A 20125-nucleotide genomic window follows, 5' to 3' on the forward strand; every position below is an offset into this window, starting at 1 on the left:
TTGCTGTGGGATCAAAGCATATAGGTCTAGATTTTTAAAGATATTTTTAGGTACCTAACTCCCAAAGGTGCCATAGAAGAAATAGAGCCATCCAACTTTTTTGCTTTTTTCACTGTGTGTAACAGAGAATAATTAAGTTCACAGTCAGGTTGGACTTAGCAAATTTTCAGCAGTTTTTTAGCAGTATCTCTCTCTCTCCCCCTCTCAAAGTTGTTTTGAGAAATGAGTAGACTTTCCTCATTAGCCATTCCTGCATCTTCACTTTTCTTTTGTGAGACACTGAAGAAACGATGATTTTCTTACAGCACTGAGTGATGCCCAGGAAAGTGCCCTCATTGAAATAATCTTAGCGACCGTTCGAGAAGCTGCTGAAGGTCACCCTCCTGTGGGCAGAGGAGCAGCCAAGAAGGTCAGTGGGTTTTATTCTAATATATTTATTATGTTGCAATCAAATTTGTCCTCCCTACGTGCTCTGCCAAAAGCCCTTTCCTAGCCACAGGTACATCAGCAGAAAGAGAGCAGCATTGTTTTTACAAGACAAGCGCAATGCCTTCTGACCATCAGACAAAACATCTTATCGGTGGATATTGAATGAGATGAGCTTTAGAGGAAGCTCAGCACCGTGGAAGCATGTTAGTGACACACACTGACCATTTTATCTATCAGTAGATGTCGTTATAAAGCACCCTGCATCCAAACAGCACTCTAGTTGTTCAACACTCGCTCAAGAATTTTATTAAAAAAAAGGGGGGGGGGGAGAAATCCCATGGGGGGGAAAAATCTTTGCCTCAGCCAGGTGGTTTATGTTAGTTAAAGGTATATTAATACGCAAAGTTAACCTTGGGATAGGTGTAAAATTCCAATCAACTCCAAGAGTATTTTATAATTGAAGCAGAATGCTTTTGTCTGTAGATCCTGTCAGCGAAAGAGAAGAAAATACAATTGGAAGATTGTACCAAAATTACTGAGCACTTTATTGTGGTGCTTCCTCAGCTCTTGGCAAAGGTAACTAGCAGCTGTTCCATGAGCGCATGTTAAATATTTCATTAAAATTCCTGCAGCACACTCATATCCTGTTTTCCTCTGCAGTATTCAGCAGATGCTGAAAAAGTGGCGAACCTCCTGCAAATTCCCCAGTATTATGATTTAGATGTTTACAGTACTGGACGTCTGGAGAAGGTGAATAGGAATTGGGGCAGTTGGGTGTGCGTGAAATATAACAAATTTATGAGACAATTTACAGGGAGTAGTGAGACCTTGTTACAGCCAGGAGACTGTTGGGACATGAAGAAATACTTACACCCTGTTGAAACCCTTCATATTTGAACTGAGGCCACCAGGGAAATGCTTTAACATTTGTCTGTATGGATTTAGCAAGGTTGGCCTAAGGCCCTGGTAGATAATGATTTATGGCTTCGTGCAGGAGGCCCAGCTTTGGGAATGAACTAATTCTTCTTGCTTCTTGACCTCTTGTTGGGTGGAAAGGAGGGGGAGTTACAGCATGTATCCAAGTTGGCATCTCCCAGCAGCTTACTGCAGAACGAGGTTGCATTCTCATTGGAGACTGTCTCCCTTATCAGCTGCTGAGGGAGGGTAGTAACTGTAAAGAGAAGAATGGGGATAGTATATCTGTATGTGGAAGAGGGGAATTCAGGAATGGAAGGATGAAATCCTTGAAATAGCAAAGCCCATACGTAAGTGGAGTGGATTGCTCAAATTAACCCCCTGTAAATATCCATAACAAGGCAAGGGAAAAATCACATCCATGTACTTCCACCACAAAAAATTAGCTGAGGGGGGGGCCATAAAGCAGTAGCAGTATGGCAGAAATGTTTGTATAACAAACAATACTGTCAGTGACCCACTCATGGGAATAAGCCTACCACAGAATGATGGGAGCTCTGAAACATGCTTCATCTTTGTTACTGCAGCAGGCAGCCTTGTGTCCAGAGGGCCCTTTCTTTGTCCTTTTCCCCCTCAGTCTCTTCTACTATTATTATTTAGAGTCATGTGTATTGCTAGACTTGGGGCTGAAATAAATAATGAAGGTTTTAAGAAGATGTTAAGCTATACAAGTATACGTACAAAATGATGGGGTCTAAACTAGCCGTTACCACTCAAGAAAGAGATCTTGGAGTCATTGTGGATAGTTCTTTGAAAACATCTGCTCAGTGTGGAGCCAAAGTCAACAAAGCTAATGGAATGTTAGGGGAATGAAAGGGATAGAAAATAAGACAGAAAATACCATAATTACACTATATAGATCCAGGACACACTCATATCTTTAATACTGTATGCAGTTCTGGTCACCCCATCTCAAAAGAGACGTATTAGAATTGGAAAAAGTATAGAGAAAAGCAACAAAAATGATTAGGGGTATAGAACAGCTTCCATATGAGGAGAGATAAACAAGACTGGGACTGTCTAGCTTAGAAAAGATATGACGTGGGGGAGGTGGGATATAATAATGGTCTATGAAATCTTGACTGGTGTGGAGAAAATGAATATGGAGTGTTGTTTACACCTTCACATAACACAAGCATCGGGAGTTACTTTCATGAAACTACTAGGCCGCAGGTTTAAAACAAACATAAGGATTGCTTCTTCGTACAATACAGTCACCCCGTGGAACTTGTGGCCAGGGGATGTTGTGAAGGCCAAATGTATAATTAGGTTAAAAAAAAAAAGCCTTAGATAAGGTCAGGAAGGAATAGTCAATTGTTCGCTGTTAGCCAAGATGGTCGGGGACGCAACCCCATGCTCTGGGTGTCCCTAAACCTCTGATGGCCAGAAGCTGGACTGGATGACGGGATGGATTGCTGAATAATTGCTCTGTTCTTTTCATTCCCTCTGAAGCATCTGGCACTGGCCCCTGTTGGAAGACAGGACATTGGGCTAGATGGACCATTGGTCTGACTAAGGGCTTGTTGGACCCTTGCATTTTACAGTGCTCTAACTTGCTGGCTCAGGGGTGTGAAAAATCACCCCCTGAGCGCAGCAAATCTGAGTGCTTTAAAGCGCTAGTGTAGACAGGCTCCTAGCACTTGGAGTTAATCCCCTCGTGGAGGTGGATTACCAGAAGAGCTGGGAGACCTCTCTCCCAGCACTCTCGTGCCACCACACTCACACTTCAAAGCGCTGCCGTGGGAGTGCAGCCATGCCCTCAGTATAACCATTCTTATGTGACAGGTCTGTTATGAGAACTACAGCAACAAACAAAATCTTGTCCTGTAATGCCTGCCTGTCCTCCCCAAACGGGCATTTATTTTGTTTTCAGTTGTGTAAAGTAAAAAGGAATAAACATAAATAGGCATAACTTTGACTTGACTGTATCATCATGATAACTTGCAGCACTTGGATGCTTTGCTGAGAGTGGTGAAAGATATTGTAGCTGAACACTCTGACATGGATGTCCTCGAGGCTTGCTCCAGGACGTATTATGTCTTCTGCAATGAAGAACTGGCCATCCACAGGAGGGCGGATCTTGCCAGAACTCAGCTGATAGACGAGTTGGTGGACAAACTTAATGAGCTGCTGGCTGACTCTTGGCACGAGGTGCGTGTGACTGGAAGTAGAAATACATGAAACATTTCAGGATCAAAATGAAATAAATACAAGGGAGAGATGTTAAGACTGGCAATATACTGGTTTTTCTTTGCTTGGGGAGAGCAAAGCTTACAGAGGTAGTCTGAATACTCTGAAAGGGCTGTCTGTTTACATTTTAAAGGAGTGAAAATTGTATTCAGGCAGGAAGAAGGGGAAGAGAAGGGATGGTGTAGTTTATGGCACTAGGGAATGGGATTTCTGGGCATGCACTATCATGTGGATTCTTATGGCCAGAGCACCAATGGATATTCTAGCACTGAGCTGCAGAGGGTTAATGTTGCTATTTGAAAATGCCCGTCTAAGCACAAATGATCTGTTAGATATAGAGTATTTTAGAGGATGTATAATTCTACATTTGTACATATTGGCAGTAATCAAAAAGCTCTTTATAACTTTGCTGCTGTTTGAAGAGTTTTTTTTTAAAGATAATTCTGTAGGTACTATTAGGTCACATTAAAGTAGCTTTTGTGACTTGAAAGTCGCTTTTGCTTTTTGGAAGGAGGACTGCTGAATCTCTCTCCAAGTTTTTCAGTAGTTCTCAAAAGCAGAAACAGCCGGTGGAGATATGAATAGCTTGCTGGCTGATTTCAACAACAGGAGCCTGTAGCTGATGAACTGTGCCATCGCTAACAGGTGTCATGCCATAGTATGGGAGTTCAGACAAGTGGATTTTTATTGGGTGCTGGGATACTGTAAATGTGTCAGGCCAAAAAAATCACATTGGATTTATTTTGGTAGTTTAAATAGACATCTATTCCAATGCGTGAGTATTTTTTTAATTAGAAATAAGCTTATAAGAGGTCAACTGGGATTCTTGAACACTTGTGTAGTGTGGACCACAGCTAAATAAAGAGGTTGTCTCATGGAACCCTTCTCTTGTAATTCTTGATTGGAAGGAGTACCTCCTTTACCATTTGCCATTCTCTTGTATCCTTGTGGAAACTACAGCAATTGCTTATATGGGAAAGTAATATTAGGAAAGTATTTAATGTATTTTTAGCTGTCTTTGTGACTTGGCAGCTGAAAACAAGGAGAGCCAGCACCATGTGAGCAGCTAGCTCTCTGCAGACCACTAGCAGGTGCTTGATGGGTCAACAGTGACCACACACCACAATGTGAGAACGTCTGCAGTAGACTGCTTTGTAGTTTTAATTACCAAGACACTAGTGGCAGCTGTGGGGTGTTCAGTTATGAGGATGTTATAATGCGAGAGTAGCAGCATGGCATTTCCCAGACATATAACTTTGTCCCAGCCCGTGTACATTATTCTTTATCTTAGAGAGGGGTCTAGGGAACATAGTCGAAGGGCAAATGATTCCTGAAACTGAGACGAAGTCTAATTCAAGCCCGTGGTTAGTAGAGGAGCTAGCAGCTGGCCCACAACACCTCTGTTCATTCTGTTCTCTTTCCTAACTCATGTGATTTAGGGAGAAGGTCTTTGCACAGATGAAGAAGGAATTTGCCGAATATATACCACTTTGAGAAGAATAACAGCTTTTCATAAGTGAGATGTTTGTTTACATGATTACTGCCTTCCTCTCCTATACTGTTAGCACACTGTAACCTCACCGAGCTGCTATAAAAGCAGGAATTGCTGTTGGTTGGCTGGCTAATCAAGCTTACATAAAAGAATCAAAATAGTCACGAAGTGTGATGTTTGTGCATAGAATGGTCAGGTGGAATTCCTTTTATCACAAGTACTTTTTCCTGTCAGTTTCTAGACTCTCCTAAATGTTGGCAGGCTCTCTGAGCAGAGAATTCTTTTTGAATTTACTAGCAAGGCTTGAGTGGCAGTGATTAAGTCAATCAGAGGTCTGGAAGTGGGCTGCTTATGGGATTGGGATGTCACTGTCTGCCTGTAGGCCCTTTCCTTTGGGCTTTTTCTGTATCCTCCCTCTTAGCTGGATACCATTTGAGCCACCTTAGTGTCGAGACTGGCATTCAGCGTGGAGGGTAAGAGCACTATGTTTGATAGCAGGCACAATATGTTAACTCTAATTTGTCTGGTCTCCAACTCTAAAAGAGCAAGTCTCTGAAGCCCTGCTCTCATGTAGTGCAGAGGGTGCTCTTGCTTGCTCACTAGTGGCCCAGTTCTGCAACCCTTACTCACCTTGAGTAGGGTCTTACCAATGACTTTATTGAGACTCCTCACCAAGTGAGTGTGGCAGAATTGGGCCATGGGTTAGGAGTAGCTTTCCCTTCATCTTGCATTGCTGAGATTCCCTGTTGCTCCAAATACTGTTTCAGGCATGAAGCCTGAGCTCTCTTTTGGGAAGTACAGTAGAACCTCAGATTTACGAACACCTTGGGAATGGAGGTTGTTCATAACTCTGAAATGTTCGTAACTCTGAACAAAACGTTATGGTGGTTCTTTCACAAGTTTACAACTGAACATTGATTTAATACAGCTTTGAAACTTTACTATGCAGAAGAAGAATGCTGCTTTCCCTTTATTTTTTTAGTAGTTTATGTTTAACACAGAACTGTACTGTATTTGCGTTTTGGTTTTTGTCTCTGCTGCTGCCCGATTGTGTACTTCCAGTTCAAAATGAGGTGTGTGGTTGACTGGTCAGTTCGTAACTCTGAGCTTCTACTGGATGAGTGTTTGGAGAGAGCATTCCTGGTTTGTGTAGGAAAAGTGTAGAAATTCAGTTTCCTTCTGCATATTCCCATTCCTTTGGCTCACACAAGTTGCATTTTTTGTAGCAGGAACAAGACTCAGTGATAACTACTGAAACAATAGGCTAAAGGCTATAATTAATATTAGGCCATACTAAACTGTATTTCCCTTTTCCTATCTATACTGGAAGATTTCAGGCATCTCTTCCTGGCAGGTTTCATTGTAGAGGAAACAAATCATGACCAGCTTTAACATTTGTCGTCAAACTGTAGGAAGATCCTTGTGCTTTACCTTCCAACATAGAGTCGGTATAGATGGAGGTAGTTTATTTCCAATTAATCCTGTGGATCATAGAGCACAAACGGATCCAGCACATGCAAAACTGGTTTAAATTTTGTGTGCAGTGTCTGTCAATTAGTTTTCACTGAAAGTCCTTGTTATCCATTAGGTGCTGGCAAAAAGAGGATACATTTTACTTTTTATACTTGTGGTGAGATTTTTCTTACTTCCCTTAATAAATTTAGGTATCACTGTGAAGGTAATCAGCTCTCTTCACCAAATAAAAGCATAATCTCTTTGGTAGCGGTGATTATTTAGGAACAGGTTGCATGTAGGGAGAAATGGGATTGTTAAAAACAGTAGCTTTTATCTCAGGGGCGGGCAAACTTTTTGGCCCAAGGGCCACATCGGGTTTCCGAAATTGCATGGAGGACCAATTCCTGCCCAGACAGCCAGGCGAGGCCTGGCCCCTACCCAACCCCCCCTGCTTCTCGCCCCCTGACAGCCCCCCTGGGACCCCTGCCCCGTCCACCCTTCCCTGTCCCCTGACCGCCCCCAGACCCTCTGCCCCTGACTTCCCCCTGCCGCCCCATCCAACCCCTCCTCTCATTCCTGACTGCCCCCTGGGACTCCTGCCCCATCCAACCACTCCTTCTCTGTGACCACCCCCGGAATCCCTGCCCCTGACTGCCCCCTGCCACCCCATCCAACCCCCCCTCCTTCCTGACTGCCCCCATTCAACCCCCCTGTTCCCTGCCCTCTAACTGTCCCAACCCCTATCCACAGCCCCGCCCCCCGACCACGACCCCAAACTCCCCTACCCCCTATCCAACCCCTGCTCCGCTCCCTGCCCCCTTACCAGGCTGCCTGAAGCACCAGTGGCTGGCAGTGCTACAGCTGCGCCGCCCAGAGCACCAGGACAGGCAGCTGTGCCGCCCAGCTGGAGCCAGCCACGCCACCGCGCAGCACAGAGCACCGGGTCGGGCTGTGGCTCTGCAGCTGTGCTGCTCGGCAAGAACTCGCAGCCCCGCTGCCCAGAGCATTGCACCGGAGGCGCGGCGAGCTGAAGCTGTGCGGGAGGGAGAACAGCAGTGAAGGGGCCGGGGGCTAGCCTCCTGGGCCAGGAGCTCAGGGGCCGGGCAGGACGGTTCTGCAAGCCAGATATGGTCCGCGGGCCATAGTTTGCCCACCTCTGTTTTATCTCTTCTCTTTATGATTATTTTAGTGTGGTATTTCATTTCCTTTTTGACTGGCAGTGCTCACAATCTCACCAAATGGAATCTCTATGGGAAGACTTCAAAGCTGCTGGTTTTTGAGATGGAGTATGGGAGTTTACCTGTTCAGGTAAATTGATGGTACTGAGCACTAATAAAGCATTTAGCCTATCAAAGTACTTTACAAACATTAACTGAACTTCACACTAGAGCCCTGCATGGGACTATTTTTTAATCCTGTTCCTGTCCCACCCCACAATACCCACTTTTGCCGACTCCCACATTTTTATCCTGCTCCCTCCATCAAAAGCCTTAGATCCCACAAATCCTGCAAGAGAGAGAGACTCCTCCATGCTACTAAAATAAACCCCCAACAGCAACACAAAAGAAAATGGTCGGTTAATATATTGTGTATATATAAACAGAATTCAGACACAATTTTTACCACTAAAAGTATAAAACAAATCTTGCTTAAACCATGTAAAAACAATACTTTAACTCCTGTTATAATAGACACCAAATCTCTTTCTATCCCTCGCTTAAATTTAAGTATTGAAACCTTTCCTTAAAAAAAAAAAAAGAAAGAAAAGCTTGCTTTACATTGCTGAAATTCCATATATAACAAACTGACAAGAGATTTAGTGCTTTCCCACAAATTACTGCAGTCTGTTTTTTTCCCCACCCAATCCTGCCCACAACAAAATACATTTTACCCGCTCCTGCTTTTATGGCAGCAGGTCCTGTGGGACCCACGGGATCCCAGTCCCGCTTCAGGGCTCTACCTTACACAGTATCCTGTGAGGGAGATGGATGTTATTACTCCCATTCCACAGCTTGGGAAACTGAGACACAGAGAGCCATCTTCATCTCTGGTATAACCCTGTTGAAGACCGTGGAATTAGGACATGGATTAATTTAATGCAAAGATTGTCCAATGCTGTGCTGGGGGTGTTATTGTCCGAGTCTGGATTAGTTGTTTGCTTAGAATCAGAGACAGCTTCTCTTTCTCAATTGTGCAATGTCGCTCTAAACAAAGTACAGATAATTCAGGGATTTGCTTGTCACTCGCAGATTAAATTTCGTCAGAATTGAAAATATTTCAGACCCATTACTTGCAAAATGAACTATAGTGAAGCCAATTTGCTTATTAACTATTGTTAAGGTTGCGAGTTTGTCAGGGAGGTCATGGATTCCGTGACTTTCCAGGATCTCTGTGACTTCTGCAGCGGCTGGTGCGGCTGGCCCAGGGGCCGCCTGAGCAGCTGGGGCAGCCCCTTGGCCAGCCACACCGGCCGCTGCTGGGGCAGTCTTGGCCTACCGTGCCCTCCACCCCAGCAGCAGCAGGAGTTTGGGTGTGAGAGGGGGCTCAGGGCTGGGGATTGGGGCATGGGAGAGGGTGAGGGCTCTGGGCGGTGCTTACCTCGGGGGGCTCCCCAGAAGCAGCAACGTCCCTCCTTGGCGGAAGCATGGCCAGGGGGCTCTGCGTGCTGCCGCTGCCTGCAGGCACCGCCCCTGAAGCTACCATTGGCTGCAGTTCCCAGTCAATGGGAGCTGCGGAGCCAGTGCTCAGGGCGGAGGCAGCGTGCAGAGCTGCCTGGCCATGTCTCCGCCTAGGAGCAGAGGGAGGGGGATGTTTCTGCTTCCGGGGAGGCGCGGAGCCAAGGAGGGAGTCTGCCAGCCCTGCCAACCTGTCCCCCGTCCCAGCACCAGTGGGGGTCCTGAGCTGCGCCCCCCAGTACCCGCGGGGGTCTTGGGCTACCCCCCCCAGCACTCGTGGGGGATCCTGGGCCACCCCCTGGGCTCCCACCCTCCCCCCAAGATTTAGTCAGGGTATATAATACAAGTCATGGACAGGTCACAGACCATGAATTTTTGTCTACTGCCCGTGACCTCTCCATTACTTTTACTAAAAATACCCGTGACTAAAATGTAGCCTTAACTATTGTCTAAACTACAAACCTCAAGTTTTCTGTTCAGCTTTAACGCTAATTCTGATAGTCTCCACTGGCCATGATTACCTAGTGCAAGTTTAGCAAAGCACTTAAGCATGTGCTTAGTCTGCATTGAAGTCCATGAGCCTTAATGCTTTACTGAATCAGGAACTTAATCCAGAGACAAAGGTTCTGAGGAAGTCATGCTTAGTTGCATGTAAACCTACTGAATCTGCTTTTGGGATCTAAATGTCTCATGCTGCAGAAATACTTGTACAAGCAGCATACAGAATATGAGATGTTGATTCTTTGCTTTCACTACAAAGCCTTTCACATTATTAAAAGATATGTACTTTTATTTGCAGATGATCCTACCAGCTCTACAGTGCACATACTTTGCTCTCTTATGGCAGCTAGCTTCAGCTGTGGAGAGGTCATCTTCCAAGGTTGGCCAGTGCAAATAATTCTGAAACCAAGTGGTGCACTTGAAAGGTTCACATTCACTTGCTGTCCTTTGATGGCTGGAAGAGACACGCTTTCCCAAAATGATGCTGTGAACATTTTGTTGGAGAAACCAAATTAGGATTAGGCATTTCTCTCTCCTGTGTTTTAATATTGGAAAAGTGGAGACATTTTAAAATCTCTGTAAGGGCATAATTAAATTAAACAAGTGCTTATCTGTGTTCAGTGCAAAGTTTTGTGCTTCTGAATCCTGGCATATGGTGGAAACAAGGATTGTTTCCTGAACAAAAAACAGTGAAAATACAATATTCAAAGAAAACCCTTGGAATTCAGTCTTTACATACCGCATATTTGTTTCTGTTTAGTGCACTATGGTATGCATGAAGAATGCCCAGGGAAAGTGTTAGGCAATCTCACCATCAGTTTTCTGTTACAATTATTATTTGTGAATTGATACTACGCAGCATCAAAAACATACTAAGCACTTCAATGGGGTATTTTAGTTTTAAATTACAAAAATGAGAACTCGCCTACGTTTTGATCCATGAGCAAATAAAAACAACGGTGTAGTTTCTCTAGAGATTTCTGGCTGCACTGAGTATTGCTGCTTTCTTCCATCTGTTCTCTTCCTCTTTTGTATCCCTGTATACAGAAGATACTGACATGGAACTGGCATCTTTTGTTTTTTGATGTTTCAGAAGTGATAGAAGGGTGCTGACCATTTAGGGACTGATTCAATAGATATACATGGTTTGGTGCTCCACTCCTGTCCTTGGCTACCTAGGTGTCAATGCCCATCATTTCTCTAATCTTTGTTTTTTCTTCCATAATTTTTTAGGAGACTCTTTTGGCATTGAACAGAGAGTTGAGATTTTTCTGCCAGATTTGTGCATGCTACCTCAGCCATAAAGATAAAGATTTAAGTGAAAAGGTCAGTGGCTCCGTAGGGGCTAGTTTGTTTAATGGTGTGTTTTGCTCACTCCTCCTTTAGCTCCTTTTCCTCATTTATTTTGCTTTTTAAAAGTCTTATTTTAAAATAAGTGGAGTCCTTGTTAACCAGAGCACTGAACTACCACAGCATCCTGCACACGCACAGGAATACATCTGCATGGAGCCAGGTGCAGGATGGGGGCTAAGTCTGAGTTGCATTGTTAATTAAAACTGAACTGAAAATGTAAATAGGAAGATTTTTTTCCTCCTCAACAATAACTTGTCCTAAATGCTGCCACTAGTAAAATCCTTGGGCTGCATGTAGCCAGATCTTCATTAACAAAATATATTGTAAGGATTTTCAAAATAGTCTTAAATTTTACATGTAAAATAATGATAAGACTACTAAAATGCACAATGTAATATAACTTTCCTCCTCCCCCTACAACTTTCCCAGCGTCTGGGCTACAATGTAGGTCTCTGGCACTGAGGAGGAAAGAAACAGATGAAGTCTAGAGGTTTGAGCACAGGACTGGATGCTATGAACTCCGGAGTTCTAATTGCAGTTCTGCCATTGACTCCCTCAGTCTTTCCATCTCTAAAGCAGAGATAACAAAATTTACCTTGAAGCGGTGTTGTTGGGATGGATTAATATTTGTCAGGTGATTTGAAGACTAAATGTATTAACATAATTATATAAACTGGAGTCACAGCGTGGTGTGTGCTGTGGTGTCACCCTGGATTGGGAGTTGGCAATCCGTGACTCAAGGAAACTTAAATGGGTGGTGGCAGAGAAGACAAAAGGTTGCTCTTTACGTTGCTGATGTGCTGTGAATGCTCCTTCTAACTTGGGTAGTTGCCAGGGCACTTTCAGCACATATTACTGAAGTAAATTGAATTTTCATATTTGCATTTGCACTTCTCCTTTTAACAATCACTGTTGGTGTGAGTGTATTTACTGCTCTCGTTTGTTTATAAATGCCTGAAAAAATGGGTTTAATGGCTGAGAACGTAACTACAGAAATGGAAAATCAGGGACAAAGTGCTCAGTAGTTCAGCTTCCCAGACTTCTAAGAAGAGTGACATTGGCATATGACAGAATGCAGCTTCTTTATACAAGGTAGAAAATCTTTAGGAGATCAGGGTGGGGATTAAACATGCAGCTCTTACAAGGGCATCTCCAGAAGGGCTAAGCTATGGTACTCCATCCCTGTGGGACCAGGCTCAAAGACAGAGCTTTGGTCTTGTAGGAGTAATAGTTGATAATGGAGATGAAAAAATATCATTGTCCTGGTGGCTTTCCCCCAAATTCCTAAATCCTTGTTTGGCATGTGTGTATGTTACAGGCCTTCATGATACTCTGTGATTTACTGATGATTTTGAGTCACCAATCTTCAGGTGACGATGAAGCTGTAGGAGTCCTTCAGTATCTTCCCAGCACATCCCTTCAGTCAAAGATGCTCTTGTTTATCCAGGATCATGTTTTCACGGAGGAGAAAGAAGAAATCAAAGGTCAGCCACTATCCTCAGCAAGGAAGTAAACTAACATTTTCTGATGTCATTCATCTGCAGCATTTGACATTGCCAGGCTGAGGGGCTGCTAATTTTTTTGATTTCTTTACAAATAGAGCTGTAGCATATGAATACAAACAAAATGGATCACTCAGTGTACACAGATTTATGTCTGCTGTGGCTTTTCCAGAGGAAGTATTGCTAATTGATTTTTATATGGAAGGGGCTGAGGTACATAGTACAATGATGGGTAGCACTATCAAACCTTGAGGTAGATTTCAATGGGTTAGAATTATTCTGTTAACCATGCTCCTGGAGGGATTTTAGTTGAGGAACTGTGGATCAGTTGATGTATAACAGTTCCAAGCCATTAAACTAAGGGATAATATATATTATTCGAGTGAGTTTGATTTTGCAGAACGTATTATGGTATTTGCTGTTCTTCTGTCATTTTCAAACAGATTTAGAATAGTAATGCAATAATTAGGTTTTGTTGTGAATGATTTTGAAAAGATGCTGCTAATTCTTTGTGGTACCAAGGATGCGGCTATACGACCTTGATAAATTGGAGAATTGGTCTGAAATCAACAAGAGGAAATTCACTTAGGAAGGAAAAATCAAATGCACAACTACAAAATGGGTTATAACTGGCTAGGTTGTAGTACTGCTGAAAGGATCTGGTGGTTATAGTGGATCAGGAATTGGGGCCTGCAACAGAGCCAGTCTCTGGGCACCCTAATGAATGCAGCGGGCCTGTCGTAGGCTGCCTTATTGGCTACACCACTTGATCAGTTGGACGGGTCAGCAGACCAGCTCTTAATCAACAGTTCAGTGGCTGCTTCGACCATTTGCCCACAGCTGCAATAGCTCCTGCTTCCATCTTGATTTCAGTCCTGCTCCTGCCTTGTTCCCAGCCTTATTTCAGCCCTGCTTTTGTCTGGAACCCTTGGACCTAGCTTTGCCTCCCTCCAGGTAACCCGGTTCTAACCCCTCTGATCCGATTACATCTGACCTCTGACCCTAGGCACCGACAACTGTTCTAACCATTAGGCAAGACTCCTGGTCGGACCACTAGGCATGCGCATCCACGCCCTGGTAACTGATGATAGTGGATCACAAAAAGAATAAGAGTTGTGAAAAAGGCTAATATCATTCCAAGGTGTATTAACAGTCATGTTGTATGTAGGACATAGGAGGTAAGCATCCCACTCTACTTGGCACTGGTGAGGCCTCAGCTGCGTCCAGCTTTGGGCACCACACTTTAAGAAATGTGGACAAACTGGAGAAAGTCCAGAGGAGAGCAACAAAAATGATGAAAGGTTTAGACAGCCTGACCTCTGAGGAAAAGTTGAAAATACAGGGTATGTTTAGTCTTGAGAAAAGAAGACTGAGGGGGAACCTGATAACCGTCTTCAGATATGTTAAGGGCTGTTAAAAAGAGGACTGTGATCAATTGTTCTCCATGAAGGTAGGATAAGAAGTAATTGGCTTAATCTGCAGCAAGGTAGATTTAGGTTAGATAATAGGAAAATCTTCCTAACTATAAGGGTAGTTAAGGTCTGGAATTGGCTTCTAAGGGAGGTCGTGGAACCCCCTCATTGGAGTTTTTTAGGAACAAGTTGGACAAACACCTCTCAGGGATGGTCTAGGTTTACTTGTCTGCCTTAGTGCAGAGGGCTGGACTAGCTGACCTTTTGAGGTCCCTTCCAGCCCTACATTTCTATGATACTTACCCAGCAACTTGCTCTGAGGAATTGAACATGAGAAGAAACATATTTTCAATTCCTCAGTCCTCCCAACAAAGGGTCCCAACTTCCCCCTCCAAACTCACTGTCTTACTCTCTCCCCTACAATAAACTCAGCAAACTCCTGCATCCAGGAGTGATTCCTTGTCTTTTCTCTCCCATGAGCCTATCTGCCTGTGTTATCTGTCAGCTGCCCCTTGTCAGTTCTGACCCTGACAGTCATTTACTCCTGGTCAGCCTACCTGCCTCTCATTGGTTCCTAGGCCAGAGGCTGGGTTTGAAAGCCAGAAACAGGTCATGTGGGATTCCTAGGCCAGAGATCAGGGAAGCTTTCTGGCAGCGAGGAGGCAGAATTCACTCCAGGCAGGAGTCTAACTCTCCCAGGCTTTCCTTCCGCAGGTAACTCTCTCCAAGCACCTCCAGCAACAGGGCTGGCAAAAGCCGTAAAAGCAATTGGTTCCCAAATGTATTATTATTTGTACTGAAGTAATCCTGGGGCCCACAGTTGTGGACCAGGACCCCATTGTGCTAGGCACTATACATACACAGAACAAAATGACCTGTCCCAGAGAGTTTACATGCTAAGTAAATGTCAGATGTCAGTGTTGATAACTACTTGGAAACTTGCAACTGAATTCTTCTCTCACAGGCTGTGTGTACTGGTTTGTTTCTGTGGAGTTACTCATGAATTGAGTGCTGGGTGCTGGCATTGATTTCTTTTAAAGAAAAGATGTTGATATGGTTCGCTGGTCTTTTTCTGTCAGATGTGTTTGGTTTTTGTTCTGTGTTCCGTGTTTTGGTCCTGTCCTACAGCTATAGCCAGGATCTTACAAGGAGATTCTGACTGGTAGAAATGTGAAATCCCTACAAAGATTAGAATAGAAAGGATATACAAATAAGTAGCTTGCACTGTCATCAGCTGTGAGCTTTGTAATGGAAATAAACCTATATCCTTTGGTAAGGATAGTGTCTGTTATTTAGAGAGTTGACTGAACAGCTGAGTTTGTGTAATTTGGGTTGAAGTTGGCCTTAAAAATAAAATACATTAAGTAAAATGTTAGAACAAAGCCTTAGCATGTTTATTTCCCTAGACTTGACAGAAGAGGAGGAGAGGGAAAAGGAGGGCTACAAATTGAATGATTTACACAGGAGGCGGAGTCTTCTTGCAGTCTATTGCAAGCTAATTGTGTTTACCGTGGTGGAGATGTCTGCGGCTGCTGAGATCTATAAGCACTATATGAAGGTAACACTTAGCTTTGAAAATGCATTTACGCCATGAAAGTGACTCTAGTACTTGTGGAAGGTGCTGGATTAGCGACCTTGGAGGCCAGAGTCATCTGTTTATGCACAAAATGGTTGCAGAAATGAACAGTAGCAGTGCAGGCTTCTCCCCACTGCTCTGCTAATGTACCTTAGAGTAGAATGAATGATTACTAAGAGACAGGGTAATTTAGTTCCCCGTTCATTAACTCTTTGGCTTCTGTAGAAGACTGCCAGAGAGGTGCCATTTGTGGTGGTGGCACTTGGTCACTAGGATCACTCTAAACTTGAGTGAAATGAGTGGTTTCAATAGCCATCTGCTGGCGATGACACTTGGTATCCACGTGGCCAGGGCTGGGTGTGAATCAGTAGTCTAGGTGTGAAAATCTCCATATTCTGTTTCCAACTCATTGATTCAGTCCTCCTGTCAGAATAATACTTAACTATTTTTCATCCATAGATCTCACAGTACTTTACAAGGGAGCATAAATAAAATTATCCTTGTGAAAACATGTAAAAAAAGTTCCTTTTAGCAAGATATCTAGGACCTGGAATATTTTATGAATTGTTCAGTTTTTCTTAGCAGTCTCTGTTTTTCCTGTGTTTCATGAGTGTACCCCAGGTATTGTGTATTCATAAAGCTGTAGTAAGGTAGTGATGTTTCTGTTATGTATTTTTTGCACTAATAGACCTACAATGATTTTGGAGATATAATTAAGGAAACCCTGAGCAGGACGAGGCACAACAACAAAATCCTGAGTGCCAAGACGTTGATTCTCTGCCTGCAGCAGGTAAGAGTAATGCAGAAGGAAAGGGACTCTGATGAAAGCCATCCCCACACTATAATTTTCTAGGTACCTTGTCATAGTTATTCAAACTAATTTAAATAGATAGTGAAAAAGTCACTTTCTTGAATTCATGTAAGTGCTTTTCTTTGTCAAAGCACCTTATGAGCCCTTTGGCCTAAGAGTAAAAACCTAATTTTTTTTGCCAAATACCTGATCTTTTAGGATTGTTATTATTCATGGAACGTCTTGTGTTGCAAGATACAGACTCAGGGCCTCTGGGTACATAGTGGTGAGCAGCCTCAACTCCCACTGAAATTGGGGGTGGTTGGCATTTCTCCAGAGGTGTTCAGTGCCTTCTGGGATCAGGCCCCCATCGTTTCCATGCTTGACTAGAGAATTTAAATTAGATTTTTATTGAAAAAATTGGACACACCTGATGATGGCCCCTGCTCCTCTAGTTACACCAACTCTGCCATAGCAGTATTGAGCCTAATAATCTGTTTTAGAAACTGCTCTAGCCTGGTTTCCTCATGGACATCTGTTCTCCCAGCATCCATGTCATACTCCTAAGTTGCAGAACAGACTCCTCCTAGATTGACTGATATATGAGCTCTGCTGACTTCACACACTTCGCCAGGAGCTTAGATCCATGACCCAACCCCTGAAATACGAGATAAAGTGAGGGTGAGCCGCATTTGGCCACATATATTCTGCCCACATAGTCAGAAAGTCTGTTACATATCACATAGACAACTGGCCCAGGTTGGTCTTTCATTGACCTTCAAAATTTTCAGGTCGCAGGGAACAAACTACCTACATGTTCTATTAGAAAAAAACTTGGCAATAAGGTCTGTGTCTCTCGGTTGGCTCAGTCATGCCCTCAACTACGTGGGCAAGCGTTGCTGCTTCTCTTTCAAAACTAGCCGTTGTGTAACCATGCTCTGATTTTCTCTAACCCTCAGGGTGAGATTAAGCCCTCTGACTAGATCCACTGATCTCAGTGGGAGTTGAAGGCACTTATCATTTTGCAGGATTAGAGGCCTATGCAAGTAAGGCATCCTACCTGCTAAACAGAGTGGCACCCTTTGCAGATATTTTCCCAGGCAGTGCTCAAACCTCTCAGGTTTGTTCCAAGTGAGTGTGATTCTTCAGCAAATGAATTTGTTTTGCGCTTGTTCGTTTCCTTTGCAATGCTTCGCTCTACATGAGGTAAGTATTGTATGGCTGGTGTGTTCTCCTTGTGCTTTTGTTGCCTGGAAGTTTACATGTTGGTGTTTGTGGTTTTGCAGTTGTTTCAGAAACATACAGAAACCCATGGTAGTACCCACAGCATGGATTCGTCTTTCACAAACATTAAAGAACTTGCTCGTCGCTTTTCACTGACATTTGGCTGGGATCAGGTGAAATCCAGAGAATCAGTAGCCATGATACACAAGTATGTGCCACATAACCATATATTGTCCATGGCATTGTTTGTGTTTATTTTCTCTGTTAAGTTACCTTGTCCCTCTTATTTTTTCCCCTCTAATAGAGAAGGGATTGAATTTGCCTTTCAAGGAGCTGCTGGAGTGGAAGGGAAATGCCTGCCTCCAAATTTAAGCTTTCTGTTAATCATCAGTGAATTCTCCAATAAGCTACTAAAGCCTGACAAAAAATTAGTGTAAGTTACCTTTATTGCTTACTGCCAGACAAGTGATCTTAGGTGATGCATGTCATATGCAGCACTTACACACTCGTGCATAGATCGTTTTTGTACAGTGTGTCTTTGTATAATGGATGGCTTGATATTGTTGAAAGAATTATTCAAGTACTTCTCTGTCTGGCCAACTTTGGAAATCTGTTTGGTTTCCCATCAGAAGTGTGGATGATTGGACACTTTTTCAGTTTTGATTTCTTCTCCATTTCAGTCTGTGCTAGCAGTTTTTTGGGGTTGTGCATCTACATACCCAATCAGTTTTTAGCCATAATTACAACCAAATAAAAAAAAAAGGTGTTTTTAAAAAAAAAAGGCCATGGGGGAAAATGGTGTTAACATGATATATGAGGGAGGGAGGTATATTGGCTGGCAGGAGCAAATAGAACCCTTTTTTTAAGGGTGGTCTCAAGTGTTAACCGGTTTAAGTTCTGTCCTGGAGCAAAGCAGAAGAGGTGGAGATAGAGCTTATACAGTGACAACGGAATGGAAGGAGCCAAAACCACAATCCATATGACTGGGGCAGACTAGCTTCTCTGAGGATTCTGTTACAAAATATGTCGCATGAAGCTCTTCACTGCAGGAACTATGTCTTTGTAGACCCTGACAGAATGGGATTCTGGTTCTGATTGGCACCTCTGGGTGCTATTGTAATGTAAATATTAAAAAATAATAATATAACACTGGGCCATTTATTCTTATGGCTCTGGATATTTTGTATCCTAGTACAGAGGAACATGATAGTGTCTGTTAGGCTTGGTATACGCTATCAACTTATGTTTGTATAACTACATCGTTCAGGGGTGTGGAAAATCCAATCAGAACACCCCTGAGCAACATAGTTGTACTGATCTAACTCCGGTGTGAACAGCGCTGTGTTGACAAGAGGGCATCCTTCTTTTTGGGGAGGTGGAGTACCTATACGGATGGGAGAAACTCTCCCGTCAACATAGGTAGCCTCTTCACTAAATGCTACAGCAGCGCTGCTGCAGCGTTTTAAGTGTAGACAAACCCATAGACCCTGCTTCCTCAGTGTTTGCTCTTCTCTGTCTCTGGTACTGCAGGAGCTCCTTCCTCCTTTCTGTCCCTTGGTTCCTTCCATTCCATTCCTTCTCTTTTCTTCCTTAGTCAGTGTCAATAGGTAAAGTTTCATGACAGAGAAGAAACCAGGCAGCAAGTAGGAAAAAAAGCATGCTGCCTGCATCCTGCCATGCCCCGTGTAACTTGCTCACTACTGGATTGTTAAGCTTACTGGTTATAGCATTAGCATGGGTTCAATTGGAACTGATCTTTCATGGAGAGCTTCAAATGACTTGTATGCCAAGGATTAAGAGTGGTAAAATGTTTAACCTCATGCTACTCTTAATCCGTGACAAACCAAATGTATTCAGGATTCAGTTATACACAGACTGCATATTGAGAAATGAATAAGATATAAAAATGCAACGTGCAGGGGGAAAATGTGCAGTGTGCAGATTCCCTTTTTTGTATTGTGACCTCTGATTGTTTGATTTTGATCAGTCTATAATTATAGTAATTACCCTTTCTAATTTTGCATTTTTGCCAGCCAGGATCTCTTGTGTGTACCACTAGATTGTACCTTCCACAAACGTTTGTTTAACTCCATCATCACAATGTGGACTTGGTTTAAGCAATCGTTCTCTTCCATATGGTGATCTTTTCCCCCCAGGTGGATTTCTGTTAATTCACCCTTGCAAAACTCTATTTACCAATTTGTCTTAGGAGAGTAACTTTTTTTTTTAAATGATAAAGGAAAATATTTCATCAGCAGGATGGGCAGGATGGTAAATTTTCATGATGATTTTCCGAGGCTGTGTCTAATTTTTTTTCCAGTGGGTATATTCCAAGAAAGCAGGAATATCCCTACTGGTTTGCTCATCTTTTGACCACTCTTGTGAGGAACCAAGCAAGAAACACACCTAGAGTTTATCTTCAGCTGTCTTTGACTTGCCCACCTATGTTGGAAATAAATGAAAAACAATAAAGTTCTCAAGGAGGGGGAAATTGCAATTTTATCTACAACTCTACATTCAAGCTATGTTTGTAAAGTAACAGTTTCTTTTC

The 20125-nt window shown here is 43.2% G+C and overlaps 1 protein-coding gene across 1 annotated transcript in view; it reads left to right on the top strand.

Annotated features, from left to right (window-relative positions):
• The window catches only part of LOC311521755 (cohesin subunit SA-2-like), a 92855-nt gene that overhangs the window by 64256 nt on the left and 8474 nt on the right, over positions 1–20125 (top strand). Inside the window, exons 17-29 of the mRNA XM_084630308.1 lie at positions 306–409; positions 913–1005; positions 1090–1179; positions 3352–3555; positions 5034–5110; positions 7762–7849; positions 10016–10096; positions 10951–11043; positions 12389–12554; positions 15391–15542; positions 16249–16350; positions 17637–17782; positions 17879–18007. Coding sequence (XP_084486434.1) covers positions 306–409; positions 913–1005; positions 1090–1179; positions 3352–3555; positions 5034–5110; positions 7762–7849; positions 10016–10096; positions 10951–11043; positions 12389–12554; positions 15391–15542; positions 16249–16350; positions 17637–17782; positions 17879–18007 — 1525 coding nt within the window. The remainder of the gene's footprint in view (positions 1–305; positions 410–912; positions 1006–1089; positions 1180–3351; positions 3556–5033; positions 5111–7761; positions 7850–10015; positions 10097–10950; positions 11044–12388; positions 12555–15390; positions 15543–16248; positions 16351–17636; positions 17783–17878; positions 18008–20125) is intronic.

This window comes from Lepidochelys olivacea (assembly GCF_965140295.1).
Source record: "Lepidochelys olivacea isolate rLepOli2 genome assembly, chromosome: 1".
In the NCBI taxonomy this organism is placed as follows: domain Eukaryota; kingdom Metazoa; phylum Chordata; order Testudines; family Cheloniidae; genus Lepidochelys; species Lepidochelys olivacea.